Here is a 27652-nt window from a genome sequence, read left to right on the forward strand (position 1 = left end):
CAAAAATTAACATGTATTAAATCTGACCTTGTGCTTACATGGCAGATGTTGAGAGGATGTGAAACAGAGCCGTTATTACAGATAAACAGCGACAGGTTACATTCTGAGTGGAGCATGGGAACTTTAAGATACCATATCTTTTATACTATTTCAAATATATATATATATATTGTTTAATACTGAGCAAAATACCTGTGCTTTAAAATCCTACTTGCCACCTGGCTATGTGCTAAAATTAACCTAAGAAATGTGTATAAACGTGTTGTATTTGATTTCATGGGATTCCCTTAAATGAAGAAACAACTGCAAACTATAAAAATAAACAGGCGCAGGTATGGAGATATATTTACCAGAAGCATAAACGCAATAACCAGCGCATTTGAAGTCATTCACTTGGGGACTGAGTTTCATAATAAGGGTACTGTCTTAGGAAAACTGAACATCGATGTATGGCCTTGAGGAGACGGATTTGCTGGCTGTTTTGACAACTCATTACCTGTAATTTCACTGACGGATCGGTGAAGTGGCTCAGAGTAGGCAGCCGTGGCACCAGAGACTGTGTGGTTTTGCTTGGAATGATGTAAGATAGAACGGCAAACAAGCAAAGACTTATTATGGCTAATGATTGCTTAAAGCCACGGGAAGATTTGACAGTTTGGTGCCTGTATCTGGGGGGTGGCACATCCTCAGTCCACCTGGCTGCAGCTTTAGGAGAAAGAAAGATAATTTTGTTTTATGATACTGACATTTGATTCTGCCACAGACAATTCACAGTAAATGGATGATAAATAATAGCTCAGCAGCTAACTCCTATAGATTTCTGACAATGTCAAGATCATTTATGTAGCGTCTGTATGCTTACAATCAATTAACACAGAATGCTCCGTTGGTGCAGTGTGTCTGCTGGCGCTGTCTTCTATCTGAAAAGTCACCTTTAATGGCAAAATGAAATGTATATATGCGGCAGTGGGTCCGTCCAGGCCAGTCTCCCGCCCACCCACCCTTCCCCCATGCTCTGACAAAATTGGTCCATCCCTGGCACTACTCCTCATCTCCAAAGCCACCAAAAACTGTAACCTACCTTGTGTATTTTTCACTAATTGAAATGCCTAATGAGGTCCCAGGGGCTCCATCCCATTACCTCTGAGTTAATTAAAGCCTAAGCAGTGTGCCAAACGGTGAATAAAGATGCAGTAAAAGTGCAAAAGGAACAGGGAACCCGAGCAGGGTTCACCGCGCTGGGATGGGGCTGACCTGCTTTTTTGTCATTGTTGAGGGACGCTATATTCCAAGAAGGAGCAGATGTCTATTATTTTTTTATTTGTATTTATTTTGGGCTTGAAATTTTTTTTATGTTACCCTGGTTCAGGCACTCACATCCAATGTGGTTTAGCCTAATTCTGCTTTATTAACCATTCAACTCCTTGCCAGCATCAGCAAGGATTTTATGAGGATGTTCCCTCTTTACAACCGAAGCATAACATGAGCTTAAAAAAAATGACAGGTGTGTTAAGGACTTTTATTCAATTCTATTATGTCTGTAATAACATTATACTGCTTATTAAAACTACATTCAACAACCTACAAAAGGCAGTTATCAACTTGTTATGCACGGCGGTCACTATTATGAGAATATCAATCCAAACCACATTACCTTGTTAAAGAAACCTCTCCTTATTAAATGACAAAAACATGCATGTGAAAAGACAGATGGACACATTTCTTTTAAGAAACAATTTCAAATGTTTATTTAACATGTCAAAGAAGGGGCACACACTCGTGAAATTGAAAAGGGGGGGCTGCAATTATTGGCCAGTACTATGACTTAAACTTAATACTAACATTAATCAGGTTTTGGCTAAAAAGAAAACATGTTTTTGTTCCTTTTTGTTTTTATAAAGAAACTTTATGTACATTGGTTCTTTTATACAAGAGGTTCATTGGATAAATGCATCAAAAAGAAACCAGTTCTGCAGTAAACTTTACAAAAAATACATTTTGTTTTCATTGAGAGATGTAGAAAAGGAGACAGTCAAATATTGACCAATAATATTTCTTCCTTTTCATCATTTAGAAAAAAAGTTGTTCTAATACCTATTTTAAAGAAAAGCAATATACAGCACAATAAATGGGAGAAAATTTGCCTTTGCAGATTCATTCAGTTGGTTTGGTTACCAAGGACAGGGGCTGCGACTGGAACAGGGCATGATGGGAGTGAAGGGCTGCCTGATGGAAAGGGGAAGGTGGGGAGAGCATGGAGTGGTGCAGAGAGGTGAAAGGGATTGGCCGGGTGAGGATGGGTGTGGTCGACTGGCTACCTGAAGTACCAAGTGGGATGGAGATGGCGGGTTGGGATGAGGAGGAAGAAGAGGAGGAGGAGGAAGAAGAAGAAGAGGTGGATCCAGAAGCTTTTCCAGGTAGGGAGAAGTGGTGGTGCATGCGTCCCTCCGGTTTGGTGGTGAGCGACAGAGGCTGGGCCTGCTCGGAGTGAGTGGCGGCAGGTGCAGCCGGGGAGGCCAAGGCTGCAGAGGGAGTGGCTGGCGAGTCCAGCATACTGCCGTGGGACGACGCAGGGCTGTCACACATCTTCTCCGAGGGCAGGTACTGCACGCACTGCTTCTTGCTTCTGATCGAGAAGTCTGGGGGAAAGAAAGGAGAAGTGAAGGGGCTGAATTATGGATCTACTGCTGGCTTCAAATCTGGTTCAAGTCCCTCAATGCTGCCGGTGACAGAAGTGAAGGAGTGATTCTTACACCAGTGAAGACGATGGCAGTGAAATTTCTGAATGTGACTTGTTCAAATCAACTTGAAAACATGTTTTCACAGGGACAGTGAAACAGGGTGTTACACATATTCAGATGGTAGACATTTATGATGCAAAAAAATAAATAAATGACACACTACATTAAAATGTGCACTGAAGTGTGGAAAGCTCTTTTTATTTTGGGCAAATTACAGTGGTCATTTGGTTGCACAACAGCAGACATACCTGCCACTATTAGCACTGAACCTCATAAGCTGCTTGTCAAAGTACAGAAGCAGGGAAGGAAGTTAGTATGTGTTAGTGAAGAAAAGAAGGTAGATAAAAACAACAGAATAAAGGTGCAGTGTCCCAGGTTGCACTGGAGCTTTGCAAGAAAAATAAAGCTCTCACTGTTAAGTTTTTTCTTTCATACCCCAGTATGTGAAAAAAACAAAAACCAAATGAAGACTGTCAGGAAGAAAAGGCCCCTTACCTTCTGGTTTTGAGTCTGGTTTGTTCTCTCTCTTCCTCTTTTTTCTCTTTCCCTGCACAGATAAAACAATGCTGTTTTTCACAGTGGAAGTAAACCACCTCAGCAACTTCAGCTTATGAGAACAAAAGTGTGGTTACTATAATTACACATTTAACCGAACCTAGAGAGAATTTTTTTTTTTTTCTAACTTCCTCCACCCACTGACATAATATCGTGAAAACATCCTACTCACATAGTTATCTCGTGCTGACCATCCTGGATAGAGCTGGGAGTGCAGTTGCCTCTCTTTTCTGGCCAGCTCATAGTATTTGGCTTGTTCCTCTCTTGACAGGGAATGCCACTGTGGACAAAGACAGAGTATATCAAAGGACTGCTAAACACACACACACACACACACACAGTTATAAACTCTGATACACATCATGTCAGTGCCACTTACCCGCCTTCCAAGGATCTGGTTGATGGCAGCGCTCTCTTTCAGAGTGCACTCTGCCACTACTTTGGCTCTCATCTCCTTCATATACAGCATGAAAGCATTCAGGGGCTTCTTGATATGAGGCTTCTTGTCCTCCTCTTTCTTGGGAGGAACAGGGGACTTCCTGCTAATCCAAAACATTAAAAAGATGCTGTTAATGAAGCGTGGATGGCGGAGAGGTACTGGGAAACGACAGCTAACAACGGTGAAGACTGTGCAGTGACAAAAGCAGGTTTTAATGGTTCTTCGAGTTGTCCTTACGCATGCATCGAGGGGCTGATGTTGTCACCGCTGGGCTCCTGCTTGATGGCCGGGGAGACGATGGCAGGGTGGGGAATGCCAGTCTGGTGGAGGCTGTGCGGAGGTGGAGTCACCATGTGGGGGGAGAAACGGCTGGACACCAAGCTGAGGAGGCGAAAGGAGGCATCATTGTAATGGTCGCATTTAACAGCAAATTTCTGTCCGTCTGTTAAGAAAAGGTTCAGCTAACTTGGCCTATTACTGCCCTGCCTTACCCTCCAGCTGAAACTCACTGTGCCTGCTGCATCTGTCTAGACTAAATTCATACACACAATGAGTTACATGCTTGCTTTTTGTTCAAATAAAGACTTTTTCAAAAGCCCCTTTATTCAGCAATGGCTGGAGAAAAGTGGAGTGTGTTGTTTCCATGGCGACTGCATGGCCGTGACACCTGAAACCACTTTTCTTGCCACGTTCCAGACCATGGAGAACGTTCTGACAGCCGTACACACAGAACACCTTTTACAAAGTGGCTCTCTCAATTTCCAATTGTTAATACAAAGGAGCATTGTAATGGACAAAGGAGGGAATTAACCCTCTATCACACACTCTGTAGTTAGTGTTACATAGGAAACTTTAATTCTACATCTAATTTAAGTCTTTTAATATGTTACACAGTCTGTCATGGGAAACAATGCACAATAAAGCCTTGTACTTGCATGAAGTGATTCCAGAGTTGCTAGCTTTACATTATGACACGCTCAGTATGGACCAACCCAGTGTTAACTGATGCTGAAGCTTTTCCACAAACAGCGTTGGAGTCAAGGTTACAAATGCTCACACAGAGAGATTAAGTTCAAAGCTTGTTTTGACTCCTCAGTCAATGTCCACTATCAATCTCTCTGTCTATGTCTACAGTCTTGAATAAAGTCATCTATCAGTCATCTATCTATTTAGCTTTTTTTCCCCCATTATTTTCTTTGATCTATTTAATAATTATACTATATAAACAAGGAGGTGTCGTATCATTCCCTTGGTAATAAACCTATATCTATGACTATATCTGTAAACATCCTGCTTAGTCCCCAGTGAACAACTCTGTTGTGATGGCATGCAGTCAAGCTACATACTCTTTAAACGATGCTCCCATTAAGATCCATGTAATGCAGGACGGGCGTGGATTGGTGGAATGCACTAAATCTGATGCATTACATCATATAGAAATGAGTGTGAGGCATGTCCTGATGATCTGAGTTCATCTCAGGATGGAACTGTACATGCTATTGATCACAGAGACCCTTCTGAATATTTCATCTCATACTAACACCGGAAGGCCCGATACAAATCTTTCCAATTTTGACAGAGGGTCAGAGAGTTTAGTCTGATGGGACGCGTAGGTTCAGATAAGCTTTGATTTGTCCTAATCGATCCTCAGCTCTTTCATCTCGCCGCTATATGTGTGTGTGTGTGTGGAGTGTGTGTGTGTGTGTGTGTGTGCGTGTGTGTGTTTGTGCTGGAGTGGCTCAGAACACTGGCCTGACCATAGAAGTTTAGCTCTGAGAGAAAAGACAGGAGAGGAGCGCTGAATGCCAATAATGTGTTCACTCTATTTAAGACGCTGAGCAAGTCTGTGATAGACTCAGACCTCACATCCCTTTGTAGTCCTGACGCCGCTGGCTGTCCGTGATCTGACAATGTTTTCTCAAAAGTGGAAGTAACTTTTTTAAAAATCTGCTTTATATCCCAAATCTATGTGGTTGAGAGATATGAAGCAACAATTCAACACAAGATTTATGCTGTTTCCTTAAAATGTTTCCTCAACAGCTGAACAATGCTTGCAATGAAACTTTAACTGCACACCGGCCATTTATTTTACGCACCGTCTAAAAAGGCTGGCAAAGAAAGCAGGAGAAATGTGATTACAGCATGTCATAGAAGCAGCAGATATTAAATATCTCCCTTCGGGACGCGGTGGGTGTTGCTGAACATGATCTGCTCACCTGGACATGGATGCATTCATTGCTAGCGCTGGGTAGGGGTGACGGAATCCCCCCGGAGGGATGGAGTACATGGGCTGGCCCTGCCTGAGAGACAGAGAGAGACAGAGTGAGCGAAAGCTCCAGTGTGAGGTGGATCAAACACAGCTGACAGCTAACCCACCAGCACTAATCCTCTACTCATCAACTCAAATCCCCTGCTTGTGGAACAGCACCGTTGCAATTGATTATGAGACCCGTAGCAAAACCCATAAATGTTCAGGAATTCCTCCTGGTAAAGTCAAATGTTTTAATTTATCATTGTTCTGATATGTTGCACCTGCACTAACACTATGGACCATAAAGCTCAGACAGTGCTCTTACCAGACATTACAAAAATTGTGCTCCTTTTATGCTTTTCTTCATGCTTGACTTCATTGAACTTCATTAAAAATGAGTTCGGTAACATCCGTGCTTTGACTGTGGTGTGACAACATGCAACCTCACAGGTAGTGACAAACACACTGATTTTTAAAAAGTGGTCGAAGACATCCGTCCAACATTTTTGGTATAAATATTTTTATGTAAGATCATGTTAACATAGTTTCTGGAAAGACAAACAAACATGGCATTCGAAATATTACATTCACACACTTTCCTGGCTGTGAACTTACTGTGGCATGAGCCAGCCCAGAGGGTGCGCGATGGAACCGACAGCACCAGGAGACAGGGGGTAGTATGGCGAGAGCTCTGATGGGTGAGGTGTCCGGGGAATACCTGCAGGTGGTACAGTAAGAAGACAGCAGCTTTTAAAATGCAGTGCTTACCTGAAGAGGAATTATTTAAAACAAATTTTAATCTCTGAAAAAAAATAAATTTATTTATTTATTTTATTTTTGCCACGCTCTTTGATACTCTAATCTTTTGAGTGCAGACTTAAAAGGTAGCTGAGGACAGAAGCTGTGGTGGATTCACTGTGCTGATTCCAACAGTAACCAGTTTTCAAGTTGGACAAAAAAAAAAGCAACAAAATGTCCACAGAAACTTGCTCAGTATGTTCCAAACAGAAACAGCTTTTCCAAAATGTGTCTAAACACAATGTTTCCTTTTCACACTTCGTGACCCTGTCGAGCTCATTAGCATACGTTTGTTTGTGCTCAATAGAGTGCCGGCCTCCTGGTTTCTGTGGATGTTTCAGTACTTTTGTCCATGTGAATTAATAGTGACTGGCATGAATTAAAGCTGACCACTGACAGGCAGACTGTAAGTGGACCTGCAGTGTGCGGCGAGTGAGACTTCACCTGTCTTTGGGTCGAGGATCTCTGGGGAGAGGTGTGACGGCGGCGTGCCGGGGGAGAAGTGTTCGTTGCTGTAGGTGATGAGGGGCGTCAGTGGGTGGACGTGGTGGGCATGCTGCACCACGGGGACTTTGTTGGACTGTTGATGAAGAGGAGAACAGGAACAAGAATTTACGAGCAGGAAGTGAACAATTGTCTGACACAACATTTGAAGCAGTGAGGACGAAGTCATCCATCAAAGTTACTATGAAACAAGCATGTTACTTTCCCCATACTGTACACTTGCGCATGATTTCTTTGGACCATTGTTCATAAACAAACGCATGGAGTAAATAGGCCATCACGTGTGAGTGCCCTGCATGGTAAACATCACAGTCTGTGCCTGTGACCAGCCCTGTGATGCAATCTGGACCAGCACCAAGGAACACTAAAAAGCCTTGCAGAGACATGCCAAGACCATTACGGTCATTTAGCTAAGGAGAGAACTGTTTGTTCAGTCCAACAAGAAAAACAACGGTGCCACAGAGTCCAAAAGTCACACCAGCAAGCCACAAACAAACACAATCAGGCTAAGGTAAACTGAATACCCATAAACAAGTGGAGACATCATCTCCCACTCTGTCTGACAGCAGCCACTTGATGGGACACACATGGGTGTGTTGCACTGCCACGTTTTACAACAGATCACTGGAACGATAGAAAAACACTTCACATTCTGTATAACTGATGATAAGTGGTGAAGAACAGAAAGTACAGAGACGAATCTGGTGTGTGGATTTTTTTTTTTTTTTTTTACAATACAGTGCAGCTCCCTCTGACCGGCACTACGACTACGACCAGGACGAGGAAGACAATAATAATAACCAGCGTCTCTACTTTCATTAGGCAGCACTCAGCCTCGCAGTCATTTCCTCTGGCTGCCTGGCTGAATAGAGCACTTGTTGGCTCAACTTGTCACATGGGAGGGTCAAGGGGTGGGTGGGTTGGGCGTTGGGGGGGAGAAAGGAGTCTTGTTCCTCCAGGCTAACCTTTCTTCAATATCCCTCCCCACCCCCCCTTCTCAACCTCTCGTCTCTCTCCAACGTGGTCTGCTGGGGAACAAGGTTTGCATTGAGACTTCTGTACACTCTCCTGCCTCACGCTGCCTAGAATTGTTCCAAATCTAAGCTTTTTTTTTTTCTTCTTTTTTTTTGCCACTTTTTTTTTTTAAAGGAAGGTCCAACCTTTTCCTCCTTTTAAATCTTTAGCAAATTGGTTTCTCCCATGTCTAAAGCATGCTTTGATTCAGGTAATGCCAGATGGAGTGAGGAAAATATTTACTGGTGTTAAACATGGCTATATTAAGATCACTTTGCTCAGGACCTTTTTTTTTCAGTTTCTCCTGACTTAGAGCACATAAGGTCAGTGCATATGATGATGCGCAGAGAACACGATTTCACACAACACAGAAAAGGCTTTGATAGAGCTTCATGGTAGAAATAGCGTTGATTCGCTGGGTTGAAATCCCAGGTCCCACATGTCATGTATATTTGAGTTGTGCTTTGTTGTTCTACTTCATGTACAATATGCCTGCGTTTTCCCTATATTGTGAGGGCTGTTTGAGACCTCTAGACCTGGGTGCCAACACATTTTGGGAAGCAGTTCAGTGAGAATTTGAAATGATGCCTATTAATTATTCATGTCGTGTGCTCTAAACATGTTTCCAAGTTTGGAGGCACCAGTTTCAACTCCAGGCTGCCTTTCAGTTCCGCAGCCCGACAAAATGTGGAGAAAAAAAATGGAGTACGCAGGTTGCACATATGCAAATCTACTCTGACCTCTATCCTACCTGCCAGAGCTTCTCCGTTAGGAATAAAGACTGCTACTTCATCAGGCAAACTCCTGTCTGTAACTCACAACATTTTTGAATTAAATCTATCAAAATCAGCATCATTTTCTGACGAGTTAAGTTCTCCAGAGCTATGAGAGCATAAAAATGTGGTTTTGTACAACTGAAAAACTAGACTAATGGCTCAGTCATGACTTAAAACTAAACATGAATGTATCAATGCCTTCTTTCACTTGCTTTCTGCACAGAGGCAATATTCCTCCAGCCCTTGACAGCTTCATACGTCTGGGTTCATGATCCACAAGCAAAGTGTAATAAGGAAACCACAAGGAACATGAGCCGTGTTTTAAATATAAACAACACCTACGTGATAGGACAGATAAAGAGCAACCTGGAACCAGATGGTATCTACATTGACAGACAGAAATAATGCTCTTTACACAGACCTGCTTGTTGCAAACAGGTCTGCAGCGGTGTGTACCTCTCAGCTAGCAAGTAAAAACACCCTGAACGGGTCTTGGAGCGATTGGACGTAGTAACAGGAAGGTTTAAGGGGAAAAAAAAAACACAGCAAAAAGTTGCTGAGCTGATGCAGAGAAAAGATGTCTGTCTCTTAAGAGGGTTTGAAGCTTAAAAAGGCCGAGGTGGCAGTACCTCGCCTGGCTGTCCAACTTGGAACGGCGCTAAGAAAAGCACAGTCCTTGGTCAATGTGGGTGGAGGGGTGGATTTCATTCAAGCAAACATGTTTTTGGATCCTGCACATCTGAATTGAATTACTAGGCAAACAGCCGATGGGGAAGAGAGCTTAGAACAAACTGAATAACCCCGCAGCTTTGTGTGTCTTTATGCTCGGCGATTCTGGGTGGGAGGCTCAGAGGCCTTTCAAAACTCCAGGAAAGACAGGGTGAAAAGAATGCCTGGCATGCTGAGAAATCCAAGCCTTGTTTGTCAACGCCAACAGGAAGCGGACGTGAGAGGGAACTGACCGTGTCGTATGTCCTTAAAATCAACCATTCCAAAACTATGCCATTCATCACAGGCAACGTGTGCTTTACGTCTGGTCATCGCCTCTGAAAAGGTCAATGGCGGTAATATTCTGGGTTAGAATAATACAGCGCAGGGCGGCGTCATATTACTGGAGTGAATATCCCCAGTGGTCAATAAATAAATTGAGAGGGCTAGCAAAATCAGCACAGCTTATATAGACACAAACATGGACAAATCTCATTGGGATCTACTGCGGTAATAAATATTTTTAAACAGTATTTTCTGGTAAATCTGCTGCTAATAAAGAGTGTCTTGAGTAATTTCACTCATTCTGTGAACCTAGATTGGAATCAAAGCACTGGTTCCTTATTCCATTTCTGAAGAGGATCTCATCTCTGCAGTGGCCTAGCAGGGCTGCAGACCTCAGATCAGTATTCAGTTCAGTCCTCCCAAAGCCTTTGATTTCATGATGGATCCCGGTTGTTCGCTGCCTAATGCAAAACGAGAAAATCTCACCGGACTCCCAGTCAAAGGTCTGTTGAACGAATATGGGTTGTAAGCAAGTATATGTGTTGCTTTGAGAGGGGGAAAAAAAACGGCATCTTTTTCAGTTCATCTCTTCTTCTCCTTCTTAAACTGTAGCGCAGCCCTGAGAGTTGACGAGTGAATCAGACACATGCAGGGAGACAAAAGTCATCTCTGGAATGCTGCTCTAAACCTTCCCACTTCAATTCACTTAAACAATTCGGTGACTAAGTGACTTATGACACTCTGACAGGACCAGGTCCCTTGTTGCCTTTATTACTCTGCACACTAATACAATATTGAAACAAAGAGGGGGATTCTTGTGGCCCTGTCAAGTGAAGACGAGCCCATATTTGAGCACTGAATGCACGGTGATCTGATAAGTAACGGAGGGACAGACACTCTGGTCAGTTCTGCCTCATTAGAGAGTCACAGCTCCTTCTAATCCAGCATAACAGTACTAGTCAGTGTAGTCGGTAATGACACAGAGAATAGGCCTTATGGACAAATTACTGCAAATGACTGGATGACCTCAGCCAGGGAAGTACGCAGCCTTGACATCATTATCAGCAGACCGTTAATGACTGTGAACCGGTACGTTGTGAAAGATGAGTACCAGATACAGATGATTCAGACAGCCGCGCCACCTCTACTTCCTTCCTCCTCTCCTCTCCCCTCCTCTCCCCTCCTCTCCCCTCCTCTCCTCTGCTCCCTAGTCCAGCTCGGCCACTACTGATGGGCTGACAAGTTCCTCATACTGCATCACCAAGCCCTGCAGCACCTTTGATATATTATTCATAAGAAGGCAGCCCTCTGAACACAGGAGCTGATATGGGGGTTTTGGGGTGCTGCACGCATGCATGCATGTGTGCACGTGTGTGTGTGTGTGTGAGAGTGTGTGTGTGTGTGTGTGCATGGTGGAGTATGGTATGTTCATAGAAAAGCTTGTTCCCCTCTTCCCAGTCCTCCCACCACCACCACCACCACCATTACTACCAAAAGCAATACCAAGTGAATGCTAAACAAACCTGTCTGTTGAATAATTGAGGATCTCAGGCCAGAGCAGGCTCTGATTAGCATACAGGCCTTATGGACCCAATCTGCACAGTGACAGGATGGTCGTTCCCTGGACTTTTTGTGCCCACCGAATGATTTCTATTTTACGTCGTCTTCTCTTGTTCCATATTGGCAGAATTAACGGAAATGTCAAAGCGGTTTCAGTTCACCAGCCAAAATTGCACTGATCTCTGCAGGCAAACGTGGGAATGTGAGATGATATCATTCACCCAAAAAATCTAAATATCACAAGATTTGACTGAGCAGGTCTCCTAACTAATAGACTGCAAACATCTTATTAGTAAACTAACATTAAGCAGATTTAACATGCATATAGAATATAAGATACATGTGCCTACAAGCAGGTCCATCATTAAAGCAAAACAACCATGTCAGATTTAACACATGCTTTCTGCAGGAGGACAGGTCTGCTTCAGGAGTCCCTGCTGGTGTCTCCTCACCGCCTCTCCTCAGGTCTCTCTCTCTGGCTCCTCTTGGCCCTGGGCAGTAATCCCTGGCCCCCTGTGTGTGCCCATCCGCTCCCCCTGCTCTCATTAGTGCAGTGTTGGGGCCTGGGGAGCCTGCAGGCCTGGGGAGCCAGCCTGCTGCTCCCCTCCCACTCTCCCTCTCTCTTTCTCTCTCTCTCTCTCTCTCTCTCTCTCCTCGGCTGGAGTAATGAGCACATAATCAGCCTGGCTCCCTGTCAGCAGCAGCACACCAGAGGGGCATGTGGGCTCCTGGCCCAGAGTGGGGGGTAAGAGTAGAGCAGGGTGTTTCACTTTCTATCCTCTGTGCTCAGGCTGCACCGTACCCAGTTTCCCACCGCACATCAAATGACCCTCTGGCAACAGGTCACCAGATCAAGCACGGCGGCTTCCTCTTTTAGTTCACAAAATGGAAGCTGTTACACTTTCAGTGAACTTCCCACCTTTTATACTGTTTTCAAATGAAAGTGTTACATGGGTTTTAAGACAATCATGTCATCTCATATTCTTCAAATAGTACAATGATCCAAACAAATATCACGTTGTATCTCCCTTTAAAAGACAAAGCATCAAATTTTAAAATCAGAATACAATGACTCCTGCTAACAACAATGTAGAGCCTGTGAAGGAATGTATGAGTTCCCGTGTACAAATAGAAAAGCATTTACATGCGTGACGCAAAAGAATAAATGTTCCAGACTTCAGGAAAATACAAATATATATATATATATATATATATATATATACACACAAAAGTGAAGGCTACTTATTATTCAGATCTGAGTAGCATTTCTGCCAGAAAACAGTTTGATCTCTCCCATTCTCAATCCTCAACAATGTTTCCATCAGTATTGACCTCTCTGGTTTAATGACGTTCAAAAACATGAAGGCCAAACAAAAAAAAAGAAAAGAAAAAAAAAAAAAAGAAAAGCACCAACACTGAGCCACATGAAAAGTAGCAGCAACCACCGAAGGACAGAACAGAAACAATCCAACTTCAAGTCAGTGTGCTTTCATTTCCTTTAAATACAGTTGCTATTACCACACTTATTCTTATGTTTTCTCTTTAATCTACATTCCTACAAGGTGGATTCATATATTTCATGATGTTTCACATTAGCTAAGTGAATTCAATTAACTTCATAAATTCAAATAACTTCAACAAAATAAAACGCAACAAAACTTCACACAGCAGCTGCTGTGTCTCAGAAGAAAAATCAGCAGGGTCACTGAAAGGTCAGTATTTATTCCCATAAAATGTCTTTAATTGGTTTCCATTGAGACTTAAGTCAGTCCTATTCCCATGAGCAAACTCCGTCCCCTTCACAACAATTTCCCATTGACTGTGCTCAATGAGGACTTTGTCATGTGCATCACTGCAGATCCAGAGAATCAACCACAAACTCAGCGAGCACGTCTAGCTAGGGTATGTAAGGTCAAGGGGCTGAGCCACAGTGCTTCTTATTACTAAAGTGTAGTGATTGTGGCTTTCACAATCACTTCCCGAACCAGGGAGCGCCCTGATACCATCAAGCCAGTGAGATGTTAGATAGATGCTCCGAGCCTCGTGTTATCTAATGTTTTCAATCCCAAACAACCATCCCTCAGCGAAGCCAGTGACCAAACAGGTCTGCTGAGGCCCCGCATTGTCTAAACCAGACTGACACACACCATGATGACTAGTTCACACCTGTGTGGGAAAGTTCAGGGACGGCAGGGAGGTTCAAACCTGAGAGATTTATGGTAGAGATTGAGTTATTGTGGCAAAGGCAGACAAGACAGTTCAGCAGTTGGTCTGCGGGCGCTGGAGGGGGATTGTGGGGGGGGTCGGCTGTACACGGATGGGAACATACACACTATAACTTCATTATTGTGAATAACCACATTATGGTGATAGTTTGATTACAGCATTTATATAGTTTGCAGTAAACGGATTCCCCCACTAAGTTGACATGATTTGTTTGATAATTGGGTTAATGTCCCGTAGGATGTAGCCTGAAGGAAATATTTTGTTGGTGCCACAAAATAAGGCGAAATGGTGAGACGGTGCTGCTGTTCTGATTCATAAATTCACTGATCACCGTAGTGTAGTTATCTGGTGTGTGAAATTTTACTGTGGCAATGATTTTAGTTTTTTTGTCCTCCTCCAACCACCGTTGGAGTTGTGTTGCTCTTCTGTCAAACACACTTTCTCTTGTTTACTCCACAATCTTCCTGGTGCGTAAAACCAACAGGAATCAAAACCACACAAGAAATCAGACTCCAGTGTGCACGTGCAACAGTAATCTGAAATATTGATGAATTATCAATACCAGTGATAACCCTGACTCCAAATTTGAACTTAACTTAAACAAAGTCCTGCTTTACCTGTAGTTTTTAGAGGTCTTTTTTTTTGGGGCTTGATCTTGTCATAATCACATTTGAGTGTCAGTGTCTACTTACTAAATGCCCTGGTGTTGGAGAGCGGGAGTCTTTTAGCGCGGCAGATCCGGGAACATCCAAAAGAGGCCATTTCATCTGCAGGTACTGCGGGTGAGAGAAAAGGAGGAGAATTAAACAACAAAACCAGAGACACTGCAGGGAAAAACATGCACCGCAATAAAAACTGGAAAAGAGAAATATGCACTCAAAAATAGGCAGGATATTGAGACCAAATGTGTGAAAATGGCCCCTCCTTAATATTTACAATTACTCCACCACAGGGACTACATCTTTTCCTCGAGCGTGCAAAAGTGGTATGAATGGTGTCAAACACGCAGAGATCTCCAGCAGACACCTGTACGAGAGCCACATTGCTGCTGGAGTCAGACAGTGATTTCTGGCACGGGGGAGAGCAGGGAGAGCGATGTGAACACAACGGACTGGTGGAGGACTGTGAAATTGCCGTTTGTCAAGGAAAAACAAGAGGCCAGCTGTGGGCGCCCATCGCCGAGCGGGTGGGAAGAGACAGCTGGAAGGAAGCCCCATCTACACAGCAGCGAAAGGCCGAGCTGCGGACTCAAAGGTAACTCATGTCTGTCCATCTCAATTGGTTTGGCCTTTCGACCCCGAACACAGCCCCTCCTCCTCTCAGTGTCACGCTTTTTCACACACGTATCAAAGTTATCATGAAGGGTTGCGTAAGCGTTTGCTTTTCCTCTTTTTTGCTCTCACTTGTCACAAAGATTTCCACCACAGTTTGTCTTATTATTACCGCTGTCCGTCCCTTTGCGCCATGCGCCATGTTGTAAGAGCTATGTACTCGAGGAGAGGTTTTTGTGATTTACTGCTTGATACAACATGCTGGGCTTTCTCTTTTTTTTGTCCTCTAGCAATGAAGATAGCACGAAGCCAGAGCTCCAAAAGCACGGCTCCACCATCTGGTTTATGAATCAGTTTAAATGCCGGATACAGCAGCTTGTCATGCATGTGGATTTTTCTCCCTGGTACAATTTCAAATTAATTAAAAGGGTTTTATATTATATGTTTTGCTTTGCTCATCCAGGTCCATACAGTCCAGACCCATAAAGACACATAGTTCATTATTTAAGTTGCCTTTTGGGCATGGGAGTGATTCATGGGTTGTAAATTCTGTCTGTAAGAGGTAGAAACACAATCTCACCATGCGTCCACTGTTATCATTCTGCAGTGGGTACTGTCATTGTCATTTACATAGCATTAGGCTTATGAATTCCTATTCACAAAGCAGCTTGACGTCCACCCAAAGCAAACATCTGATGAATGGAAAAGACAAGAAAGTGTATCTGGCACTTTTTTTTTTTTTTAAATGACTGACAAAGCCTGTTAATGAATATGTGCAAAGCTTTGTCTCGTTTTCAAAAGTTGGTGCAGGATAAATGATGACAAACAAGTAAACTGGAGGAGTCATGCAATCAGGTTTGGATTTTTAAAACTTCATTCATCACTCAGGGTTTGTAAGGAGGAAGGAAGCTTAGATGGCTGCGGGTTAAAAATGGAAAAGACATTATAGCAGGAGGGGAAAAGGGAGAGGAGGGAGAAAAAAAAAACATTTTCAGGAATGAGTTTGTCGGAGCAGGCAGAGAGTATTGTTTCCTGACAGCTGGGGTCCAACAGAGCACAGAGGCAGGGGGAAGGGGACCCTTTTTCCCTTCGAATAGGGGGGAAATTCTTAGAGTTGACATCAGCCCTCTTCATTTTCACTATACTGCTCAAGGCTGAATCGTAGGTTCCAACTAATGGGCCCAAGTCCATACAACTGTCAGGAGGCAGTTGCTTTTAGAGGCTGCTAGCTCCCTATTGAAACTTTACTCTGCTGTGTGCATGGTGCCTAATGAATGCTACTCTCCAGAGAGAAAATCCAAAACAATGCAGTTTTCTCTGTCTAATCTATGTCAATCATGAGTCCTTCCACAAATGAAACAAGCCCTATTGTGAGCGTTTGGTGTAGCCCGGCCGTGCCCACCCCGGCTCTCCCACCCAATCCATCCCTTATTTGACAGCTTCTGCCAGGACTGAGGAACATGCCCCCAGGCACTTTTTTCTGAGCGCCTACTTTTCTTTTAATTGCCGGTGTGCCCTATGGAGCAACTGTTCACACACTCCACGAAACATCCAGCCAGGTAATGCCAGCCGCACACTGTCACATTAGCTGCAGTCCAGACCACGGCAGCACACCACTCACTAACACATGAGAGAGGGAGAGAGAGGGAGGGTGTTTGGGTCTGTGAGTTGTTTCAGGAAACAAAAGGCGAGGAATTGCGGGTCATGCTGCTCAGCAAAAAACTTTCTCAGTGTTACAGTGAGAAAAACAAAAAAAAACAAAAAAAAAACAAGGGAAGTGTAAGAGAAAAGGTTAGGACAAAGCCAGCATTTAAAATTCATGATTCAAACAGCTGAGACATGGCTTAAAGTGACGATCAATGTTTAGAAAAGATTGAAACACAAGATTAACTTCACATATGCCCTTTTTTTGTTAGAAACAAATACAGACATATGGTCGGGGCCCATAGCAATGCCTGTTTCAGCATGGGAGCTGGAAGCTCTGGTAAATAGACTCGGACAGAGTACTGAAAGAAATATGTCACTAAAGTGAAGTTTAGCTGATCCATTTTTATAGCTCTCTAATTGTCTTCCAGCCTTCCCTGTTGCCTCCAACACTCAGAATAGACATCAGTAGAATGTGCTACTTTTACAGGGCCCAGATGCGACAAAGGTGGCAGTGATGCCACTGAAATTTTCCAAAAAGCTGCACTGGAGCCCTTTGGTTTTTTGAACAGAGAGAATACAGCATATGCTCTGGGGCATGTGGCCTGCCAGAGCTGGGTTCTAATTGTTACATTGCTCTCACAGAGCGGAGGAAAACACAGCCAAGAGTCTTTGTCATCTCTGAAGTGTGTGGTGCCATGCTGCAGGCCAACATCAGAGCATGGAGAAGAGACAGATGTCTGGACATTTGCTGTCAAACTAAGTCAGACACTCTGCCAAAAGGACAGAAAAAATCCCAAACTTTGCTAGCAACTATCGGCCGACTTCAGAGCGGCACCAAGAGAAGTCACAATGTCTGTCAAAGTAACATAAATATGTAATTATATCTGTAAAATGTGCAATGATACTTTACTACAATAATCATCCACAAACACAGCTTGACTCCAGGAAAAAGCAAATATGTTTAATAACGGATCAGATGTCTGAATTGGATTAACTCAATCAATCAACAGCAAACAATCAGACAAAGCTCAAATGAAAGAGTGAATATGTATAAAGTAGCGGCTCAGACGAGGCCTGACACTTGTGAAATGCCTTCACCCGACCTGCGGTGAATAGCAGGAGCAGCAGGAATGCCTCCATGGATCGCTCCAGCAGATAATGTCAATCACCTACTGTGTGGAGAACCCCTCCCCATTGTTTTCTTTTACCCCCAACAGAAAACAAATGGGCCACACAGCTTGCTGTTTGGCTGAGGTGTTAATTACCGTCCCCTGCCCATATGAACAACAGCTCCATACAATAGCCCTGCCAGGCCCCCGACACAACATTCCCTCCGTGGTTTTCTCTGCTGATATCTCCTGCTCATGCGGGGCCATTGACACCTCAACCTGATCTATGCACGAAACACAATTAAAAGCTTTCGGGGACAAAGACAATGTGATAAGTAGCCCCCGCCTTGACTCAGAGTTTGCATTAAGGCCCTTTGTTTGCCAACATTAGAGGCAATTACATTGACAATTCTTAAGCAAACCTCTGCAGTCATTGTGCTAATTAGTGTGTAATTGATGGGGAAACGACGAGCAGCTCAGCTGGTCAGACCAGTAATGCACTACTGGGCCACTGCAAATTTTTCTGAATGGGGACCGTGTCCTATTATCCAGTCCACTATGAAGTGAGCAGATTAGTCAGGGAGGAAGTTATTAATTAAAGCTTTCTTAAAGGACAGTCCAAAGAGAGAGAAACAACAAAAAATGTCTCTTTTATCCAAACTGACTACAACTAATCCGATACCCCTAAAAACTATGAGAACTACTCCTAGCAATAAATAAATGGACGAACAATGATGTCTTAAAGTTACATGAGGACAAAACTGAAATCCTACTATTCGGCCCCAAAACAAAAAGAGAAATGCTTTTTAATAATCTGGGAAAAATCAACTCTCTGGATTAAATGTGAGGTTGTCTTGGTGTTATCTTAAATTCAGATCTGAGCTTCAAGTCCCACAGTAGCGAGGTGACGAAAGATCATGTTCCACCTTAGAAACGTGGCTAAAATACAGCCATTTATAAATCAAATAGATGCTGAAAGATTGACTCATGCCTTCATTTCAAGCTGACTTAATTACTGTAACACACTTTTTACTGTCCTCCTGAAAAAGGCACTGAGACTCCAGCTCATTCAAAACCCTGCAGCTCAGCTATTAACCGGAATCAAGAAGAAAGACCACATTAGTCCAGTTTTAGCTACTCTGCACTGGCTTCCTGTTATATTTAGAATAGATTTTAAGGTCCTCCTCCTTATATAAAAAAAAGCCTAATGGGTGAGGACCAAGCTACATTGCTAACTCCCTTGTTAACTATATACAGTACCGCCAAGAGCACTGAGATAATCTACTACTGGTTTATTGATGGTTCCCAACAACAGCCATAGGAAAATGCAGGGGATGCAGCCTTTGTCCCTTACAGCCAAAAGCTCTGGAACACATTACCTGTAGACATCAGAGGAGCCAGTGCACCAAGTCTTTTTAAAGAAAGCTTAAAACCTCAGCCTGGCATTAAATGCTGTCATATGTATTAATGTCTTACTTTCTTCTTTATGCTTTTATCCATTCTTATCTTATTTTAATTATGTGTTTATTTCATTTATTTTATAAATGTTATTATTTGAAGTACCTTGTGCTGCATATCTTGTAAGAAATGTGCTATTTAAATAAAGTTTATTATTACTATTCTTGCCGTTCCATTAAATTAACCCTGACAAGCCCGTGGTGCTGCAGTGGAGATAGCATTCTGCTAATGGCTGCCACATTTGAAGTGTCCATTAGCCCATAGAGGAATGAAGTTAAGTGACTATGACAGGGGTACTCCCTCAGTTTGCCGGGCCTCTATTGTGACCTGGTCGGTCGTCCTGCACTCTCATTCACAGCCAGTAAAAAAAAACTGGGTCAAAGGTCAGACATCCAGAGTGCTGTGGTTTCTATGGTAACGTGGCCTATTAAGGCCAGGCTCATTGGCCTCTTAACATGCTCTTGTGCACAAAAGAACTATTAGTGCAAAGAGGGAGAGAAGAGTGAAGAGGGGAGGCAGCGCCAGGGAGGTCCTTACAACACAGCGTCAAGATTTTTCCAAGATTTCCAAGATATTTCCACACTCTGAACACAGCTCCATCTACATCTATGCAGGATACACACATTTCAGTGGTCCCTTCAAGGGGTTCAGAGGACAGTAGAATTTATGGGACAGTATGTGTGATAATTTATCGTTCCAAAGCCAGTAAAAAAATATTGGTGTTGTAACAGTATGTGCTGCACATAAATTGTAGCAGTCCTCATTTTGAACAAAAGATTTCCAAGATTCAACTCTGAAATATTCAATGAGCGATTGAGTGTCATATGACTGCCTCATGCATGTTCTGTGCAAGGCCAAAGTGGGTTTATTTGAAAAGTCCTGGGAGTGAATTTACTGCGGTTTCAGTAAAAAAAAACAAAAAAAAAAACAGCATTAACAGAGAACAAGGCCAAAATAAACCCACCCCCCCAAAAAGCTTCTTTAACATTCTATCCCAGTGAGAGAGCTCCCACTTCAGCAGGAGTTTGCATTTTTTGCAACTCAAGCAATTATTTGTTTCAGGGGTTTTTTTTTTTCTTCCTTTTGCATGACAAGATCCTGACTTATTGCTTCCTGCATCTACAGCCTTATCATCCAGCTCCTAGGAGTGTTTAAATGAAGACGCCATCATTCTTATACTTGTAATCAGATATAGTCAGAGAAAAGTTCTTTAACTGAGGTTAAAGTTAGGAATAAGTGAGTAATTTAGTTACGCAGCAAAACAGCAGGTCATATAAAACTCACTGTATAATTAGACACATAAGAAAATAATTATGCATCTGGTAAGAGCAGGGCCATCTCATAAAGACAGAGAGGAGGGTGCGATGCTTTTCGAGTCAATTATGTGGAGTCAGTTATGTGGTTTCCCGTACCTGAGAGATCTGCTTTCAGTGGTCCACTTAATGTCAGCGTGATCTGATGTCAAGACAGACTGCACCTCAAATGTCAAAGATGTCGTCCTCTTCCATGTCCTGTGGCATTGTTTGTCCAGTGGCACAGGAACACAACTTTTTACTGTTTGGGGAGTAGCCCCGTTTCATTGAAATTCACAGCCGTAAACGTCTGTATAATTAACTCCAGAGCACGAGGTGGTTACCAGCGGCTGGCTGGATGTTTACAGTAAAGCTCGACTTAGAAATCAAATGTGTGTGTAAATGTATGTGTGTGCGCCCAAGTCTACGCCAATGACACTCAAGTGAGACCTGAATTTTTCATTTATGACCAAACACAAATTGACTGGAGACAGCATGGGTTACCAATATAATACAGGGTTTCCTGCCAAGGCATTTAGGAGGCAATAATAAGTCCAGCATGCACCCCTCACACTGAACCGGGCAAATACCACAGCACAGTAATCACTCCAAAGTCTTGGTGAGGACATAAAAATAATCTTTTTTTCTTCTTTTTCCAGAAAGTGCAGATAAATATTTACCCCCACTCTCTGTGAGTAAATTTGAGTACGTCTGCTAAAAGTGTGTCTTTTTCTCTGACAGGGCACAGTGGGTGATTGTTTCCCCCTTTTTTTTACGCTTTTCATGGCTCTTTAAAAAAAAAAAAAAACTCCCTAAGAGCAGCTGACAGAGGCAGGAGAGGCAACCAGGCATCTTGAAGGGAAAAGCCAGTTTTGAGAAACTGAGGTGGGCATAAGTGGGTGTAGTGGAGAAGGCAAGAGAGAGAAAAAAGGGCCTAAATTAAACACATTTGTTTCTGCTCTCACATACCACAAGTCTTATGAAAACAGAGGGCTGATTGTGTTCACTCTGCAAGTCCACCCCCCCCCCCTCTTCCCCTCCCCTCCTCCCTCTCTCTCTCTTCACCACCACCCAACACCACCACCCAGCTCCACACCCCCACCCCCCTGTCCTGAGCAGCAGCAGCAGCAGCGGCGGCAGCAGCTGCCCCTCCCCCCTCACTCACTCTCACACACACACACACACACACTCACACTCACACACTCACAGACATACATACACACAGCTGCCTGCAGATGCCTCCTGTGTTTGCTCTCCCCAGTGCAGGCGCAAATCTCCAGGCCCCGCAGACTTCTGGGCCCTGCCTCATCTCAGTTTTTACTACCTGACATCCCTATCACCCCACTGCTAACCCCACTCACTTCGCTCTTCGTCTCCTCTCTCTGCCCCCCCCCCCCACGCCCTCGCCGCCTGCGTGCCCCTCCAGCTCTTACCTGCTCAAACACACAGACACATTCACACACCACAGGTATGCTCGCTCCTGTCGCACAGGGACACAGAGACTGACTGTTAGAAATGAAACCCACATCATTTATGAACACTTTTAGAAACATTTAAGGAGAGACGACTAAAAAAGACTTAAAACCTGTAAACGTCCAATTTTGGTAAGAAATCAGCTGAATCAAATGGGCAAGAGGCAAAATAATTCTATTTTCTGCTATTTTTTTCCGATTCTACATCAGACGACACCAGTAAAACTTTATAGTTTTGGGGCTGAAAATAATCTCAGCTGGGCTATAGTGCCCGGCATGTTTGATTGAGAAAGAAAATATTTTCAAAAGTAGCTTCAAACTTCCACGCTGTGCGACACAGTGCACAACTTACGACCATGACATTCCCCAGGATTAGTTATGCGTATTGTCGGCAGACTGCAGGGAGGTCTGGAATGTGGCCAAGGCGTTGATTTTTATACCTGAAACATTTGTAAAAGTCGTTCCCCTGCAATCCAGAGGCTCCTTTTTCATCATGCTGAGCGTCGTGATACCGAGCGCTAAATCATGATCCGCTGATACTTGTGGCTATAAATTCAATTCACGCTCACATCCAAGGGCTCGTCTTACATGTCTGAAACTTGGTTAAGAACATATTTCCCAGTAAGAATGTATAGGATTTCATGGGGTTGGACAAAAAGCCTTCAGAGGATGAGTTTGGGTCATGGAGTCCCCTACCTCTTCGAGGTTCATCAAGTCTCTTGAAAGCAAAGTAACAGAGTAGAAACATGAGCGAGGGACTGTCAGTCATTTTTTTCATCAGTGGATATTAAATCAATTACTTTTTGCTCGTCTTGAAAAAAGTTTTTGAGGACCTAACACTGATTAATTTAGACTGCCCCAGTTTTCAGAGTCAAAAATCTTCACAACATTAACCAGACCACTGAGAACTCAAGGCTGGACATGCTATATAAAACAATATATACAGCTGCTGCTATCTTTCAGTTTCAATGCAATCTAATGAGAACAGTAAGGTGATTACGATCAGGGGCTGCTGTAAATATCAGATTCCCAGGGACAGAGTTTAGGAGAGGCCCCTTACAATTACACAGTATTCAGGAATGCAGAGCAGGAACCACAGTAACATGGAGCTGAAGACAAATGCTCACATCCCATCTTGGACGTTTAGCTCGCACCACGCGACTCAGAAGGTCCAGGAAGAGCATAAAAAAAAGTGGGAAAGTTTATCTTTCATGAAGAGCTGTTTCTGAGAGCCCCAGATCTGCGCCACAATGCAACAAACTTTCACTCAATCCGAGCCGCACACTTCTGCAAACAATTAAGTGTTAACCCAAGAACTGTAAGTTGCTCAGAGAGAGAGAGAGAGAGAGAGAGAGATTGAGAGAAAGAAGGAGAGAGAGAGAGAGAGAGAGAGAGAGAGAGAGAGAACGAAGGGGGAGTGACTGGAGAAAGAGAAGGGTGCTTGTGCACAATTACAGCAGGGATTTATGGCCTGAGAAACAATTTATAAATCACAGCGCCTGAGCTAATGTGCTCCAGATTGTTCTCCATGCAGCTGCAATTTTGGTCTGCGTGAAACGGCATAATAAACCTGGCTGGAGGACATGTTTGGGTGGGTGGGTGGGTGGGTGGGTGGGTGGATGGGTGGGTTGTGGGGGGGCTAGGAGAAAAGTTGAGATTGTGGGTGGGGGCTGATGAGGGCGAGGCTGTGGGCTCAAAAAGTTCCTGAGGTGTTCTGAACAAAGAAACTGAGCAGTGGTTCTGCTGTGAGACTTTGCTGATTCTGAGGGGATAAGACGACATTATAGCACAGTCATTAAAGGATGTTTGCTAATGTAACAATGAACCATCACAGTAGCTGGACAGCAAAAGCAATGAAACGCCTCCAAAACAACAACTGTAACTGAATAATTACACAAGTTTCCACTGAGAAACAATTATGGCTTCAGGCCCAAACTTTTGCCAGTTCTATGAGCTCATTGTGAAACTGTGAACTATACCCTTACAATTACACCCCTGACATAAGTGAAAAATAATTTTAGCTTATAATAAGAGAAGACAAATGTTGCAAACTGATCCCCTCATTGTGGCTGCAGGCTGGTGTGGAAGAAGAGATCGGATGTGCTGAGGGGAAGCCTGGGCTTTTGTGGCCACTCAGCCAACTGGCCCTGAACCTTGACCTCTAACCCTTCACCCTGGGGGGCAAACAAAGCTCTGAGTGACATCTGAAACTAGACACTCTGTGGGGAGAGAGTGTCTGGACAGGACTCAAATAACCCCATTAACTCTGCAGAAAAGATTTATGGCTTTTTATTCTGCCCCTGCAAATCTCGAAGCTGAAGAGCCACACAGAACTGTCAAAAATAATCAAGCAATTAGAGGTGTGCACCAAGTTGCATCTTGTTTACTTGCCAATATCCCCATCTTGCACGAAGATAAGCAAAAATGTTCCATAATTAACGACCGGGAGTAGAGTTGTGATTACTGAGACACACATATGCCAGCAGTTAGTCTGCAGCAAAATAAATTCTGGTTAATACGAGCAGCATGGAGCTAATCTTTAGGCGGGTTTAAGAGAGTCACTGATGCATATTCACCAGCACCACTGATGGATTCTGTACAATGGATTACGTAAACAGCTCCAGCATTAGTATACTGTAAACAAAAACAGAGAGAAAAGTTGATGGTAAATGTGCTGCGGTGAATGCGAGCCTCCGTCGCCAGAATGCTGAAAGCCAGTGTAGTATTTAAATCAGGCAAGAAGGGAGGAAGACTGGGCCAAGCATTCTGTAGCTCAGCTGTGAGGCTCTAAGCCGTTGCCCTAGGGTCTTTGTCCTGCCTTTCAGGGCAAGTCTGAGGTAGTCAAAGACCCTATTCATGACCGGCGCTCCCCCTGCCAACACACCCATACAGCCCCAGTCAAGTCAGCCGAGAGCTATAGAGCCTTCCCATTTCACACGAGAATCAGACCTGCCCCTAAAGCCTGCTTCAGGGATTTCCAATAGCCAGCCCCTCCAACCCATGTACAATTCAAACAAAAGGGCTCCTTGGCCTACTCCATGTCATATAGGGCTGATTAGATCCTTTTTTTTCTAATGTAGCTACTCTAAATTTGAAGCAAATAAGTCACTCACATTTTTAGGGATTTGGTATCGAGCCATGTTAATGGATGAGGGATTATGTCAGCAGAGGTGTGGAGCTGCCATCCAGTCGTGCTCCATCCATCGTTATCATCTGCTCACGCTAATACACATTTCTCAAAAAAAAAAAAAAAGAGAAAAACCCACCTGGGTAGATCAACTGATCAAACCTCAGAGGACAGAAACATGCTGATGATCTGGGGCAGGCTCACAGGGGAATCCCGCTAGCACTAAAGAGTGTCTCCTGTCTGAGGAGCACAAGGCCCTCAACCACAGTCATTACTCATAACTAATCAAGAGCACAACCTCATAATTTTAAATTGAGCAGATAAGGTCAGGAAAGAGTGATGCATCCTGCGGCCAAGGCCCATGTAAAAATATCAGCCCATCAGAGTTTCTGCTGCTTCTGCTGTTTATTCTAACAGGATCCACAAGTCTGGACCGAGATAAGGAGGCTTCACATTTTAGATGACTTGTGCCTTTGCTGGGCTTTAATTGAATTTGATGCTCTGCAGAACATTGTGACTTCTTAACAAGTACAATTGGTTTATGAGGGTAACTGGGGGAAGCAAGGGCCACTGAAAGGTTAAGTTATTATCAATGTTAGGGCAATTGGCCTGATCTCATGGGAAAAATGTTCTTATTGCATGGTATTTAATAAACAATTACACACCGTATGGACTTATCAAGGCTGTTTTTTTACATTAATAACTACTCAAACCAGGACTCTAACCATATCCTGTTCCTAACCTTAACCAAAACAGTTCTATCAAACTTTAACTTAAAAAGTCATAACTTGACACAAAACGTCATGACAATGCCATAGTTATTTGACAAATATATAAATTAAATAAATACATTTTGTAGAATGTAAAATGAAATTTGACCACCAAGAGAATACACAGACGCTTACAATACTGTCTAAAATAACCAAGTTTGAAAAAAAAAAAAAAAACGTTGTTACTGATCTTACTCTCACATCTACTTTTGAAACTAGATCATTGTACTAAAAACCTGGTAAAAGTAACCAGACAATAACATGTGTCCTACTTATCTACATGTGTTTAACATGTAGCTCTCTTTAGGGTTTATGTGGCCAAACATATGATCCATTACATACACTACTTGTGTTTTTAGAGCCAGAGCTAAACTCAGATAACAGATGGCATATCAGTCTCATCAGCTGCACTGTCAGTTACAGCTGGAGGTTTGTAGTACATCTAAGTGTTAGTCTTTATTTTTTAAAGTCAACAAGACCAGATCCATGCTGCAACTTAACAAAATATAAAAGACAGAAGAGGTACGGTCATGTTTTATTCGGAATCATCTACATAAGTTAAAGCTATCCCCGTCAACCATAAGCTGGTTATGGTCTGTGAGCAGTGGCTCGCACGTGTTTGCAAGTGCAATGTGTTTATGTGACATGTGTGCGTCAGGGGACATGAGCCGTACCAGCGGTCCAAACCTGCTCCACCATTACGGGGACAAACTCAGTGGGATGCAGCCAAACTGATTTATAACTTCAACAAGAAGAGCAGCTGCTCTGCTCGCTGTCAACTAACCTCATCCTGGATGGATATCCATCCTCTCCTTAATTTAGTATGACCACTACAACCTCACTGATACTACACACATACTGTTACACATACCAACATGGCCTTTCACAGACCCTGTGCAGGGGAGAGAGCATTTCTATGCCCTGTACGTGAACTGAAGCGGAGCCTGATACAAATCTTAGTTGTACCGATGCTACGTGCATGATCTGATAGCCTCCTGCTGTCCGCTGATTGGGCTGTGACTGTAAGGGAACGGCGAGGCACTGCGGTCCACGGCGGAAGAGCTGTGCTCTGTGGGAGACAGAATCCCTCAGATAAGTGAGTGCCTCACGGTCTGGAAGCCGGCCCACCTCGGGATAACAGGCTAAGGGATAGCAGGACCCATATCTGCCCCAGTTTATGCTCCCACCACCACATCTCATCAACAATCTCTCCTCCTGCCTGCTCTCTCTCCCTCTCCTGCTGCCTGCAGTGCTTAAACTGAAAACAGCTGCTTGGAATACCAGACTGATGAAACCCTGTTTAGAGCTTTTTCGTTTTCTTCCTGCTGTACAATCACGTTTTATTAGCATGGAGTGAAGCATTTAAGGTACAATTATGGAGAGAAAACATTTCTTTATGTGAGCTAAACAGTAGTGGTTATAGCTATGAAAGGGCCACATACACTTACAACAGCACGGTTCACTTTCACCCCTCCTCCCTGCCGCTGCATCCGTTAGACACAAGTGTGGCTGCAAGCAAGAAGCTAGTTTCTTTACCAGTTAATCTGAAGGGTTGACATTGTGTTAATAATCAATTAACTGATAAGCTGACCAACATAGAATTCATCTGTAACTATTGAAATAATCAATGAATTGGCTCATTTTTCCAA

General features: G+C 43.4%; 1 protein-coding gene across 2 annotated transcripts in view; it reads right to left on the reverse strand.

Moving 5' to 3' along the window:
- Positions 1-1503: 1503 nt before the first annotated feature.
- tcf7l1b (transcription factor 7 like 1b) overlaps positions 1504-27652 on the reverse strand; it is a 33449-nt gene continuing 7300 nt past the window's right edge. Inside the window, exons 4-12 of one of the 2 annotated variants that reach the window (XM_071482493.1) lie at positions 14550-14633; positions 7229-7364; positions 6602-6704; positions 5952-6035; positions 3973-4116; positions 3676-3835; positions 3469-3576; positions 3237-3288; positions 1504-2639 (exon numbers count right to left, since the gene is read on the reverse strand). In XM_071482493.1, coding sequence (XP_071338594.1) covers positions 2155-2639; positions 3237-3288; positions 3469-3576; positions 3676-3835; positions 3973-4116; positions 5952-6035; positions 6602-6704; positions 7229-7364; positions 14550-14633 — 1356 coding nt within the window. In that variant the 3' untranslated portion in view covers positions 1504-2154. Of the gene's footprint in view, positions 2640-3236; positions 3289-3468; positions 3577-3675; positions 3839-3972; positions 4117-5951; positions 6036-6601; positions 6705-7228; positions 7365-14549; positions 14634-27652 lie in introns of both variants that reach the window. The other variant, XM_071482490.1, reaches the window with a different exon arrangement.

The sequence above is a fragment of the Trachinotus anak genome, unplaced genomic scaffold, assembly GCF_046630095.1.
Source record: "Trachinotus anak isolate AG129_WGS33_773 ecotype Australia unplaced genomic scaffold, CSIRO_AGI_Tana_v1 ptg000008l, whole genome shotgun sequence".
Lineage (NCBI taxonomy): Eukaryota > Metazoa > Chordata > Actinopteri > Carangiformes > Carangidae > Trachinotus > Trachinotus anak.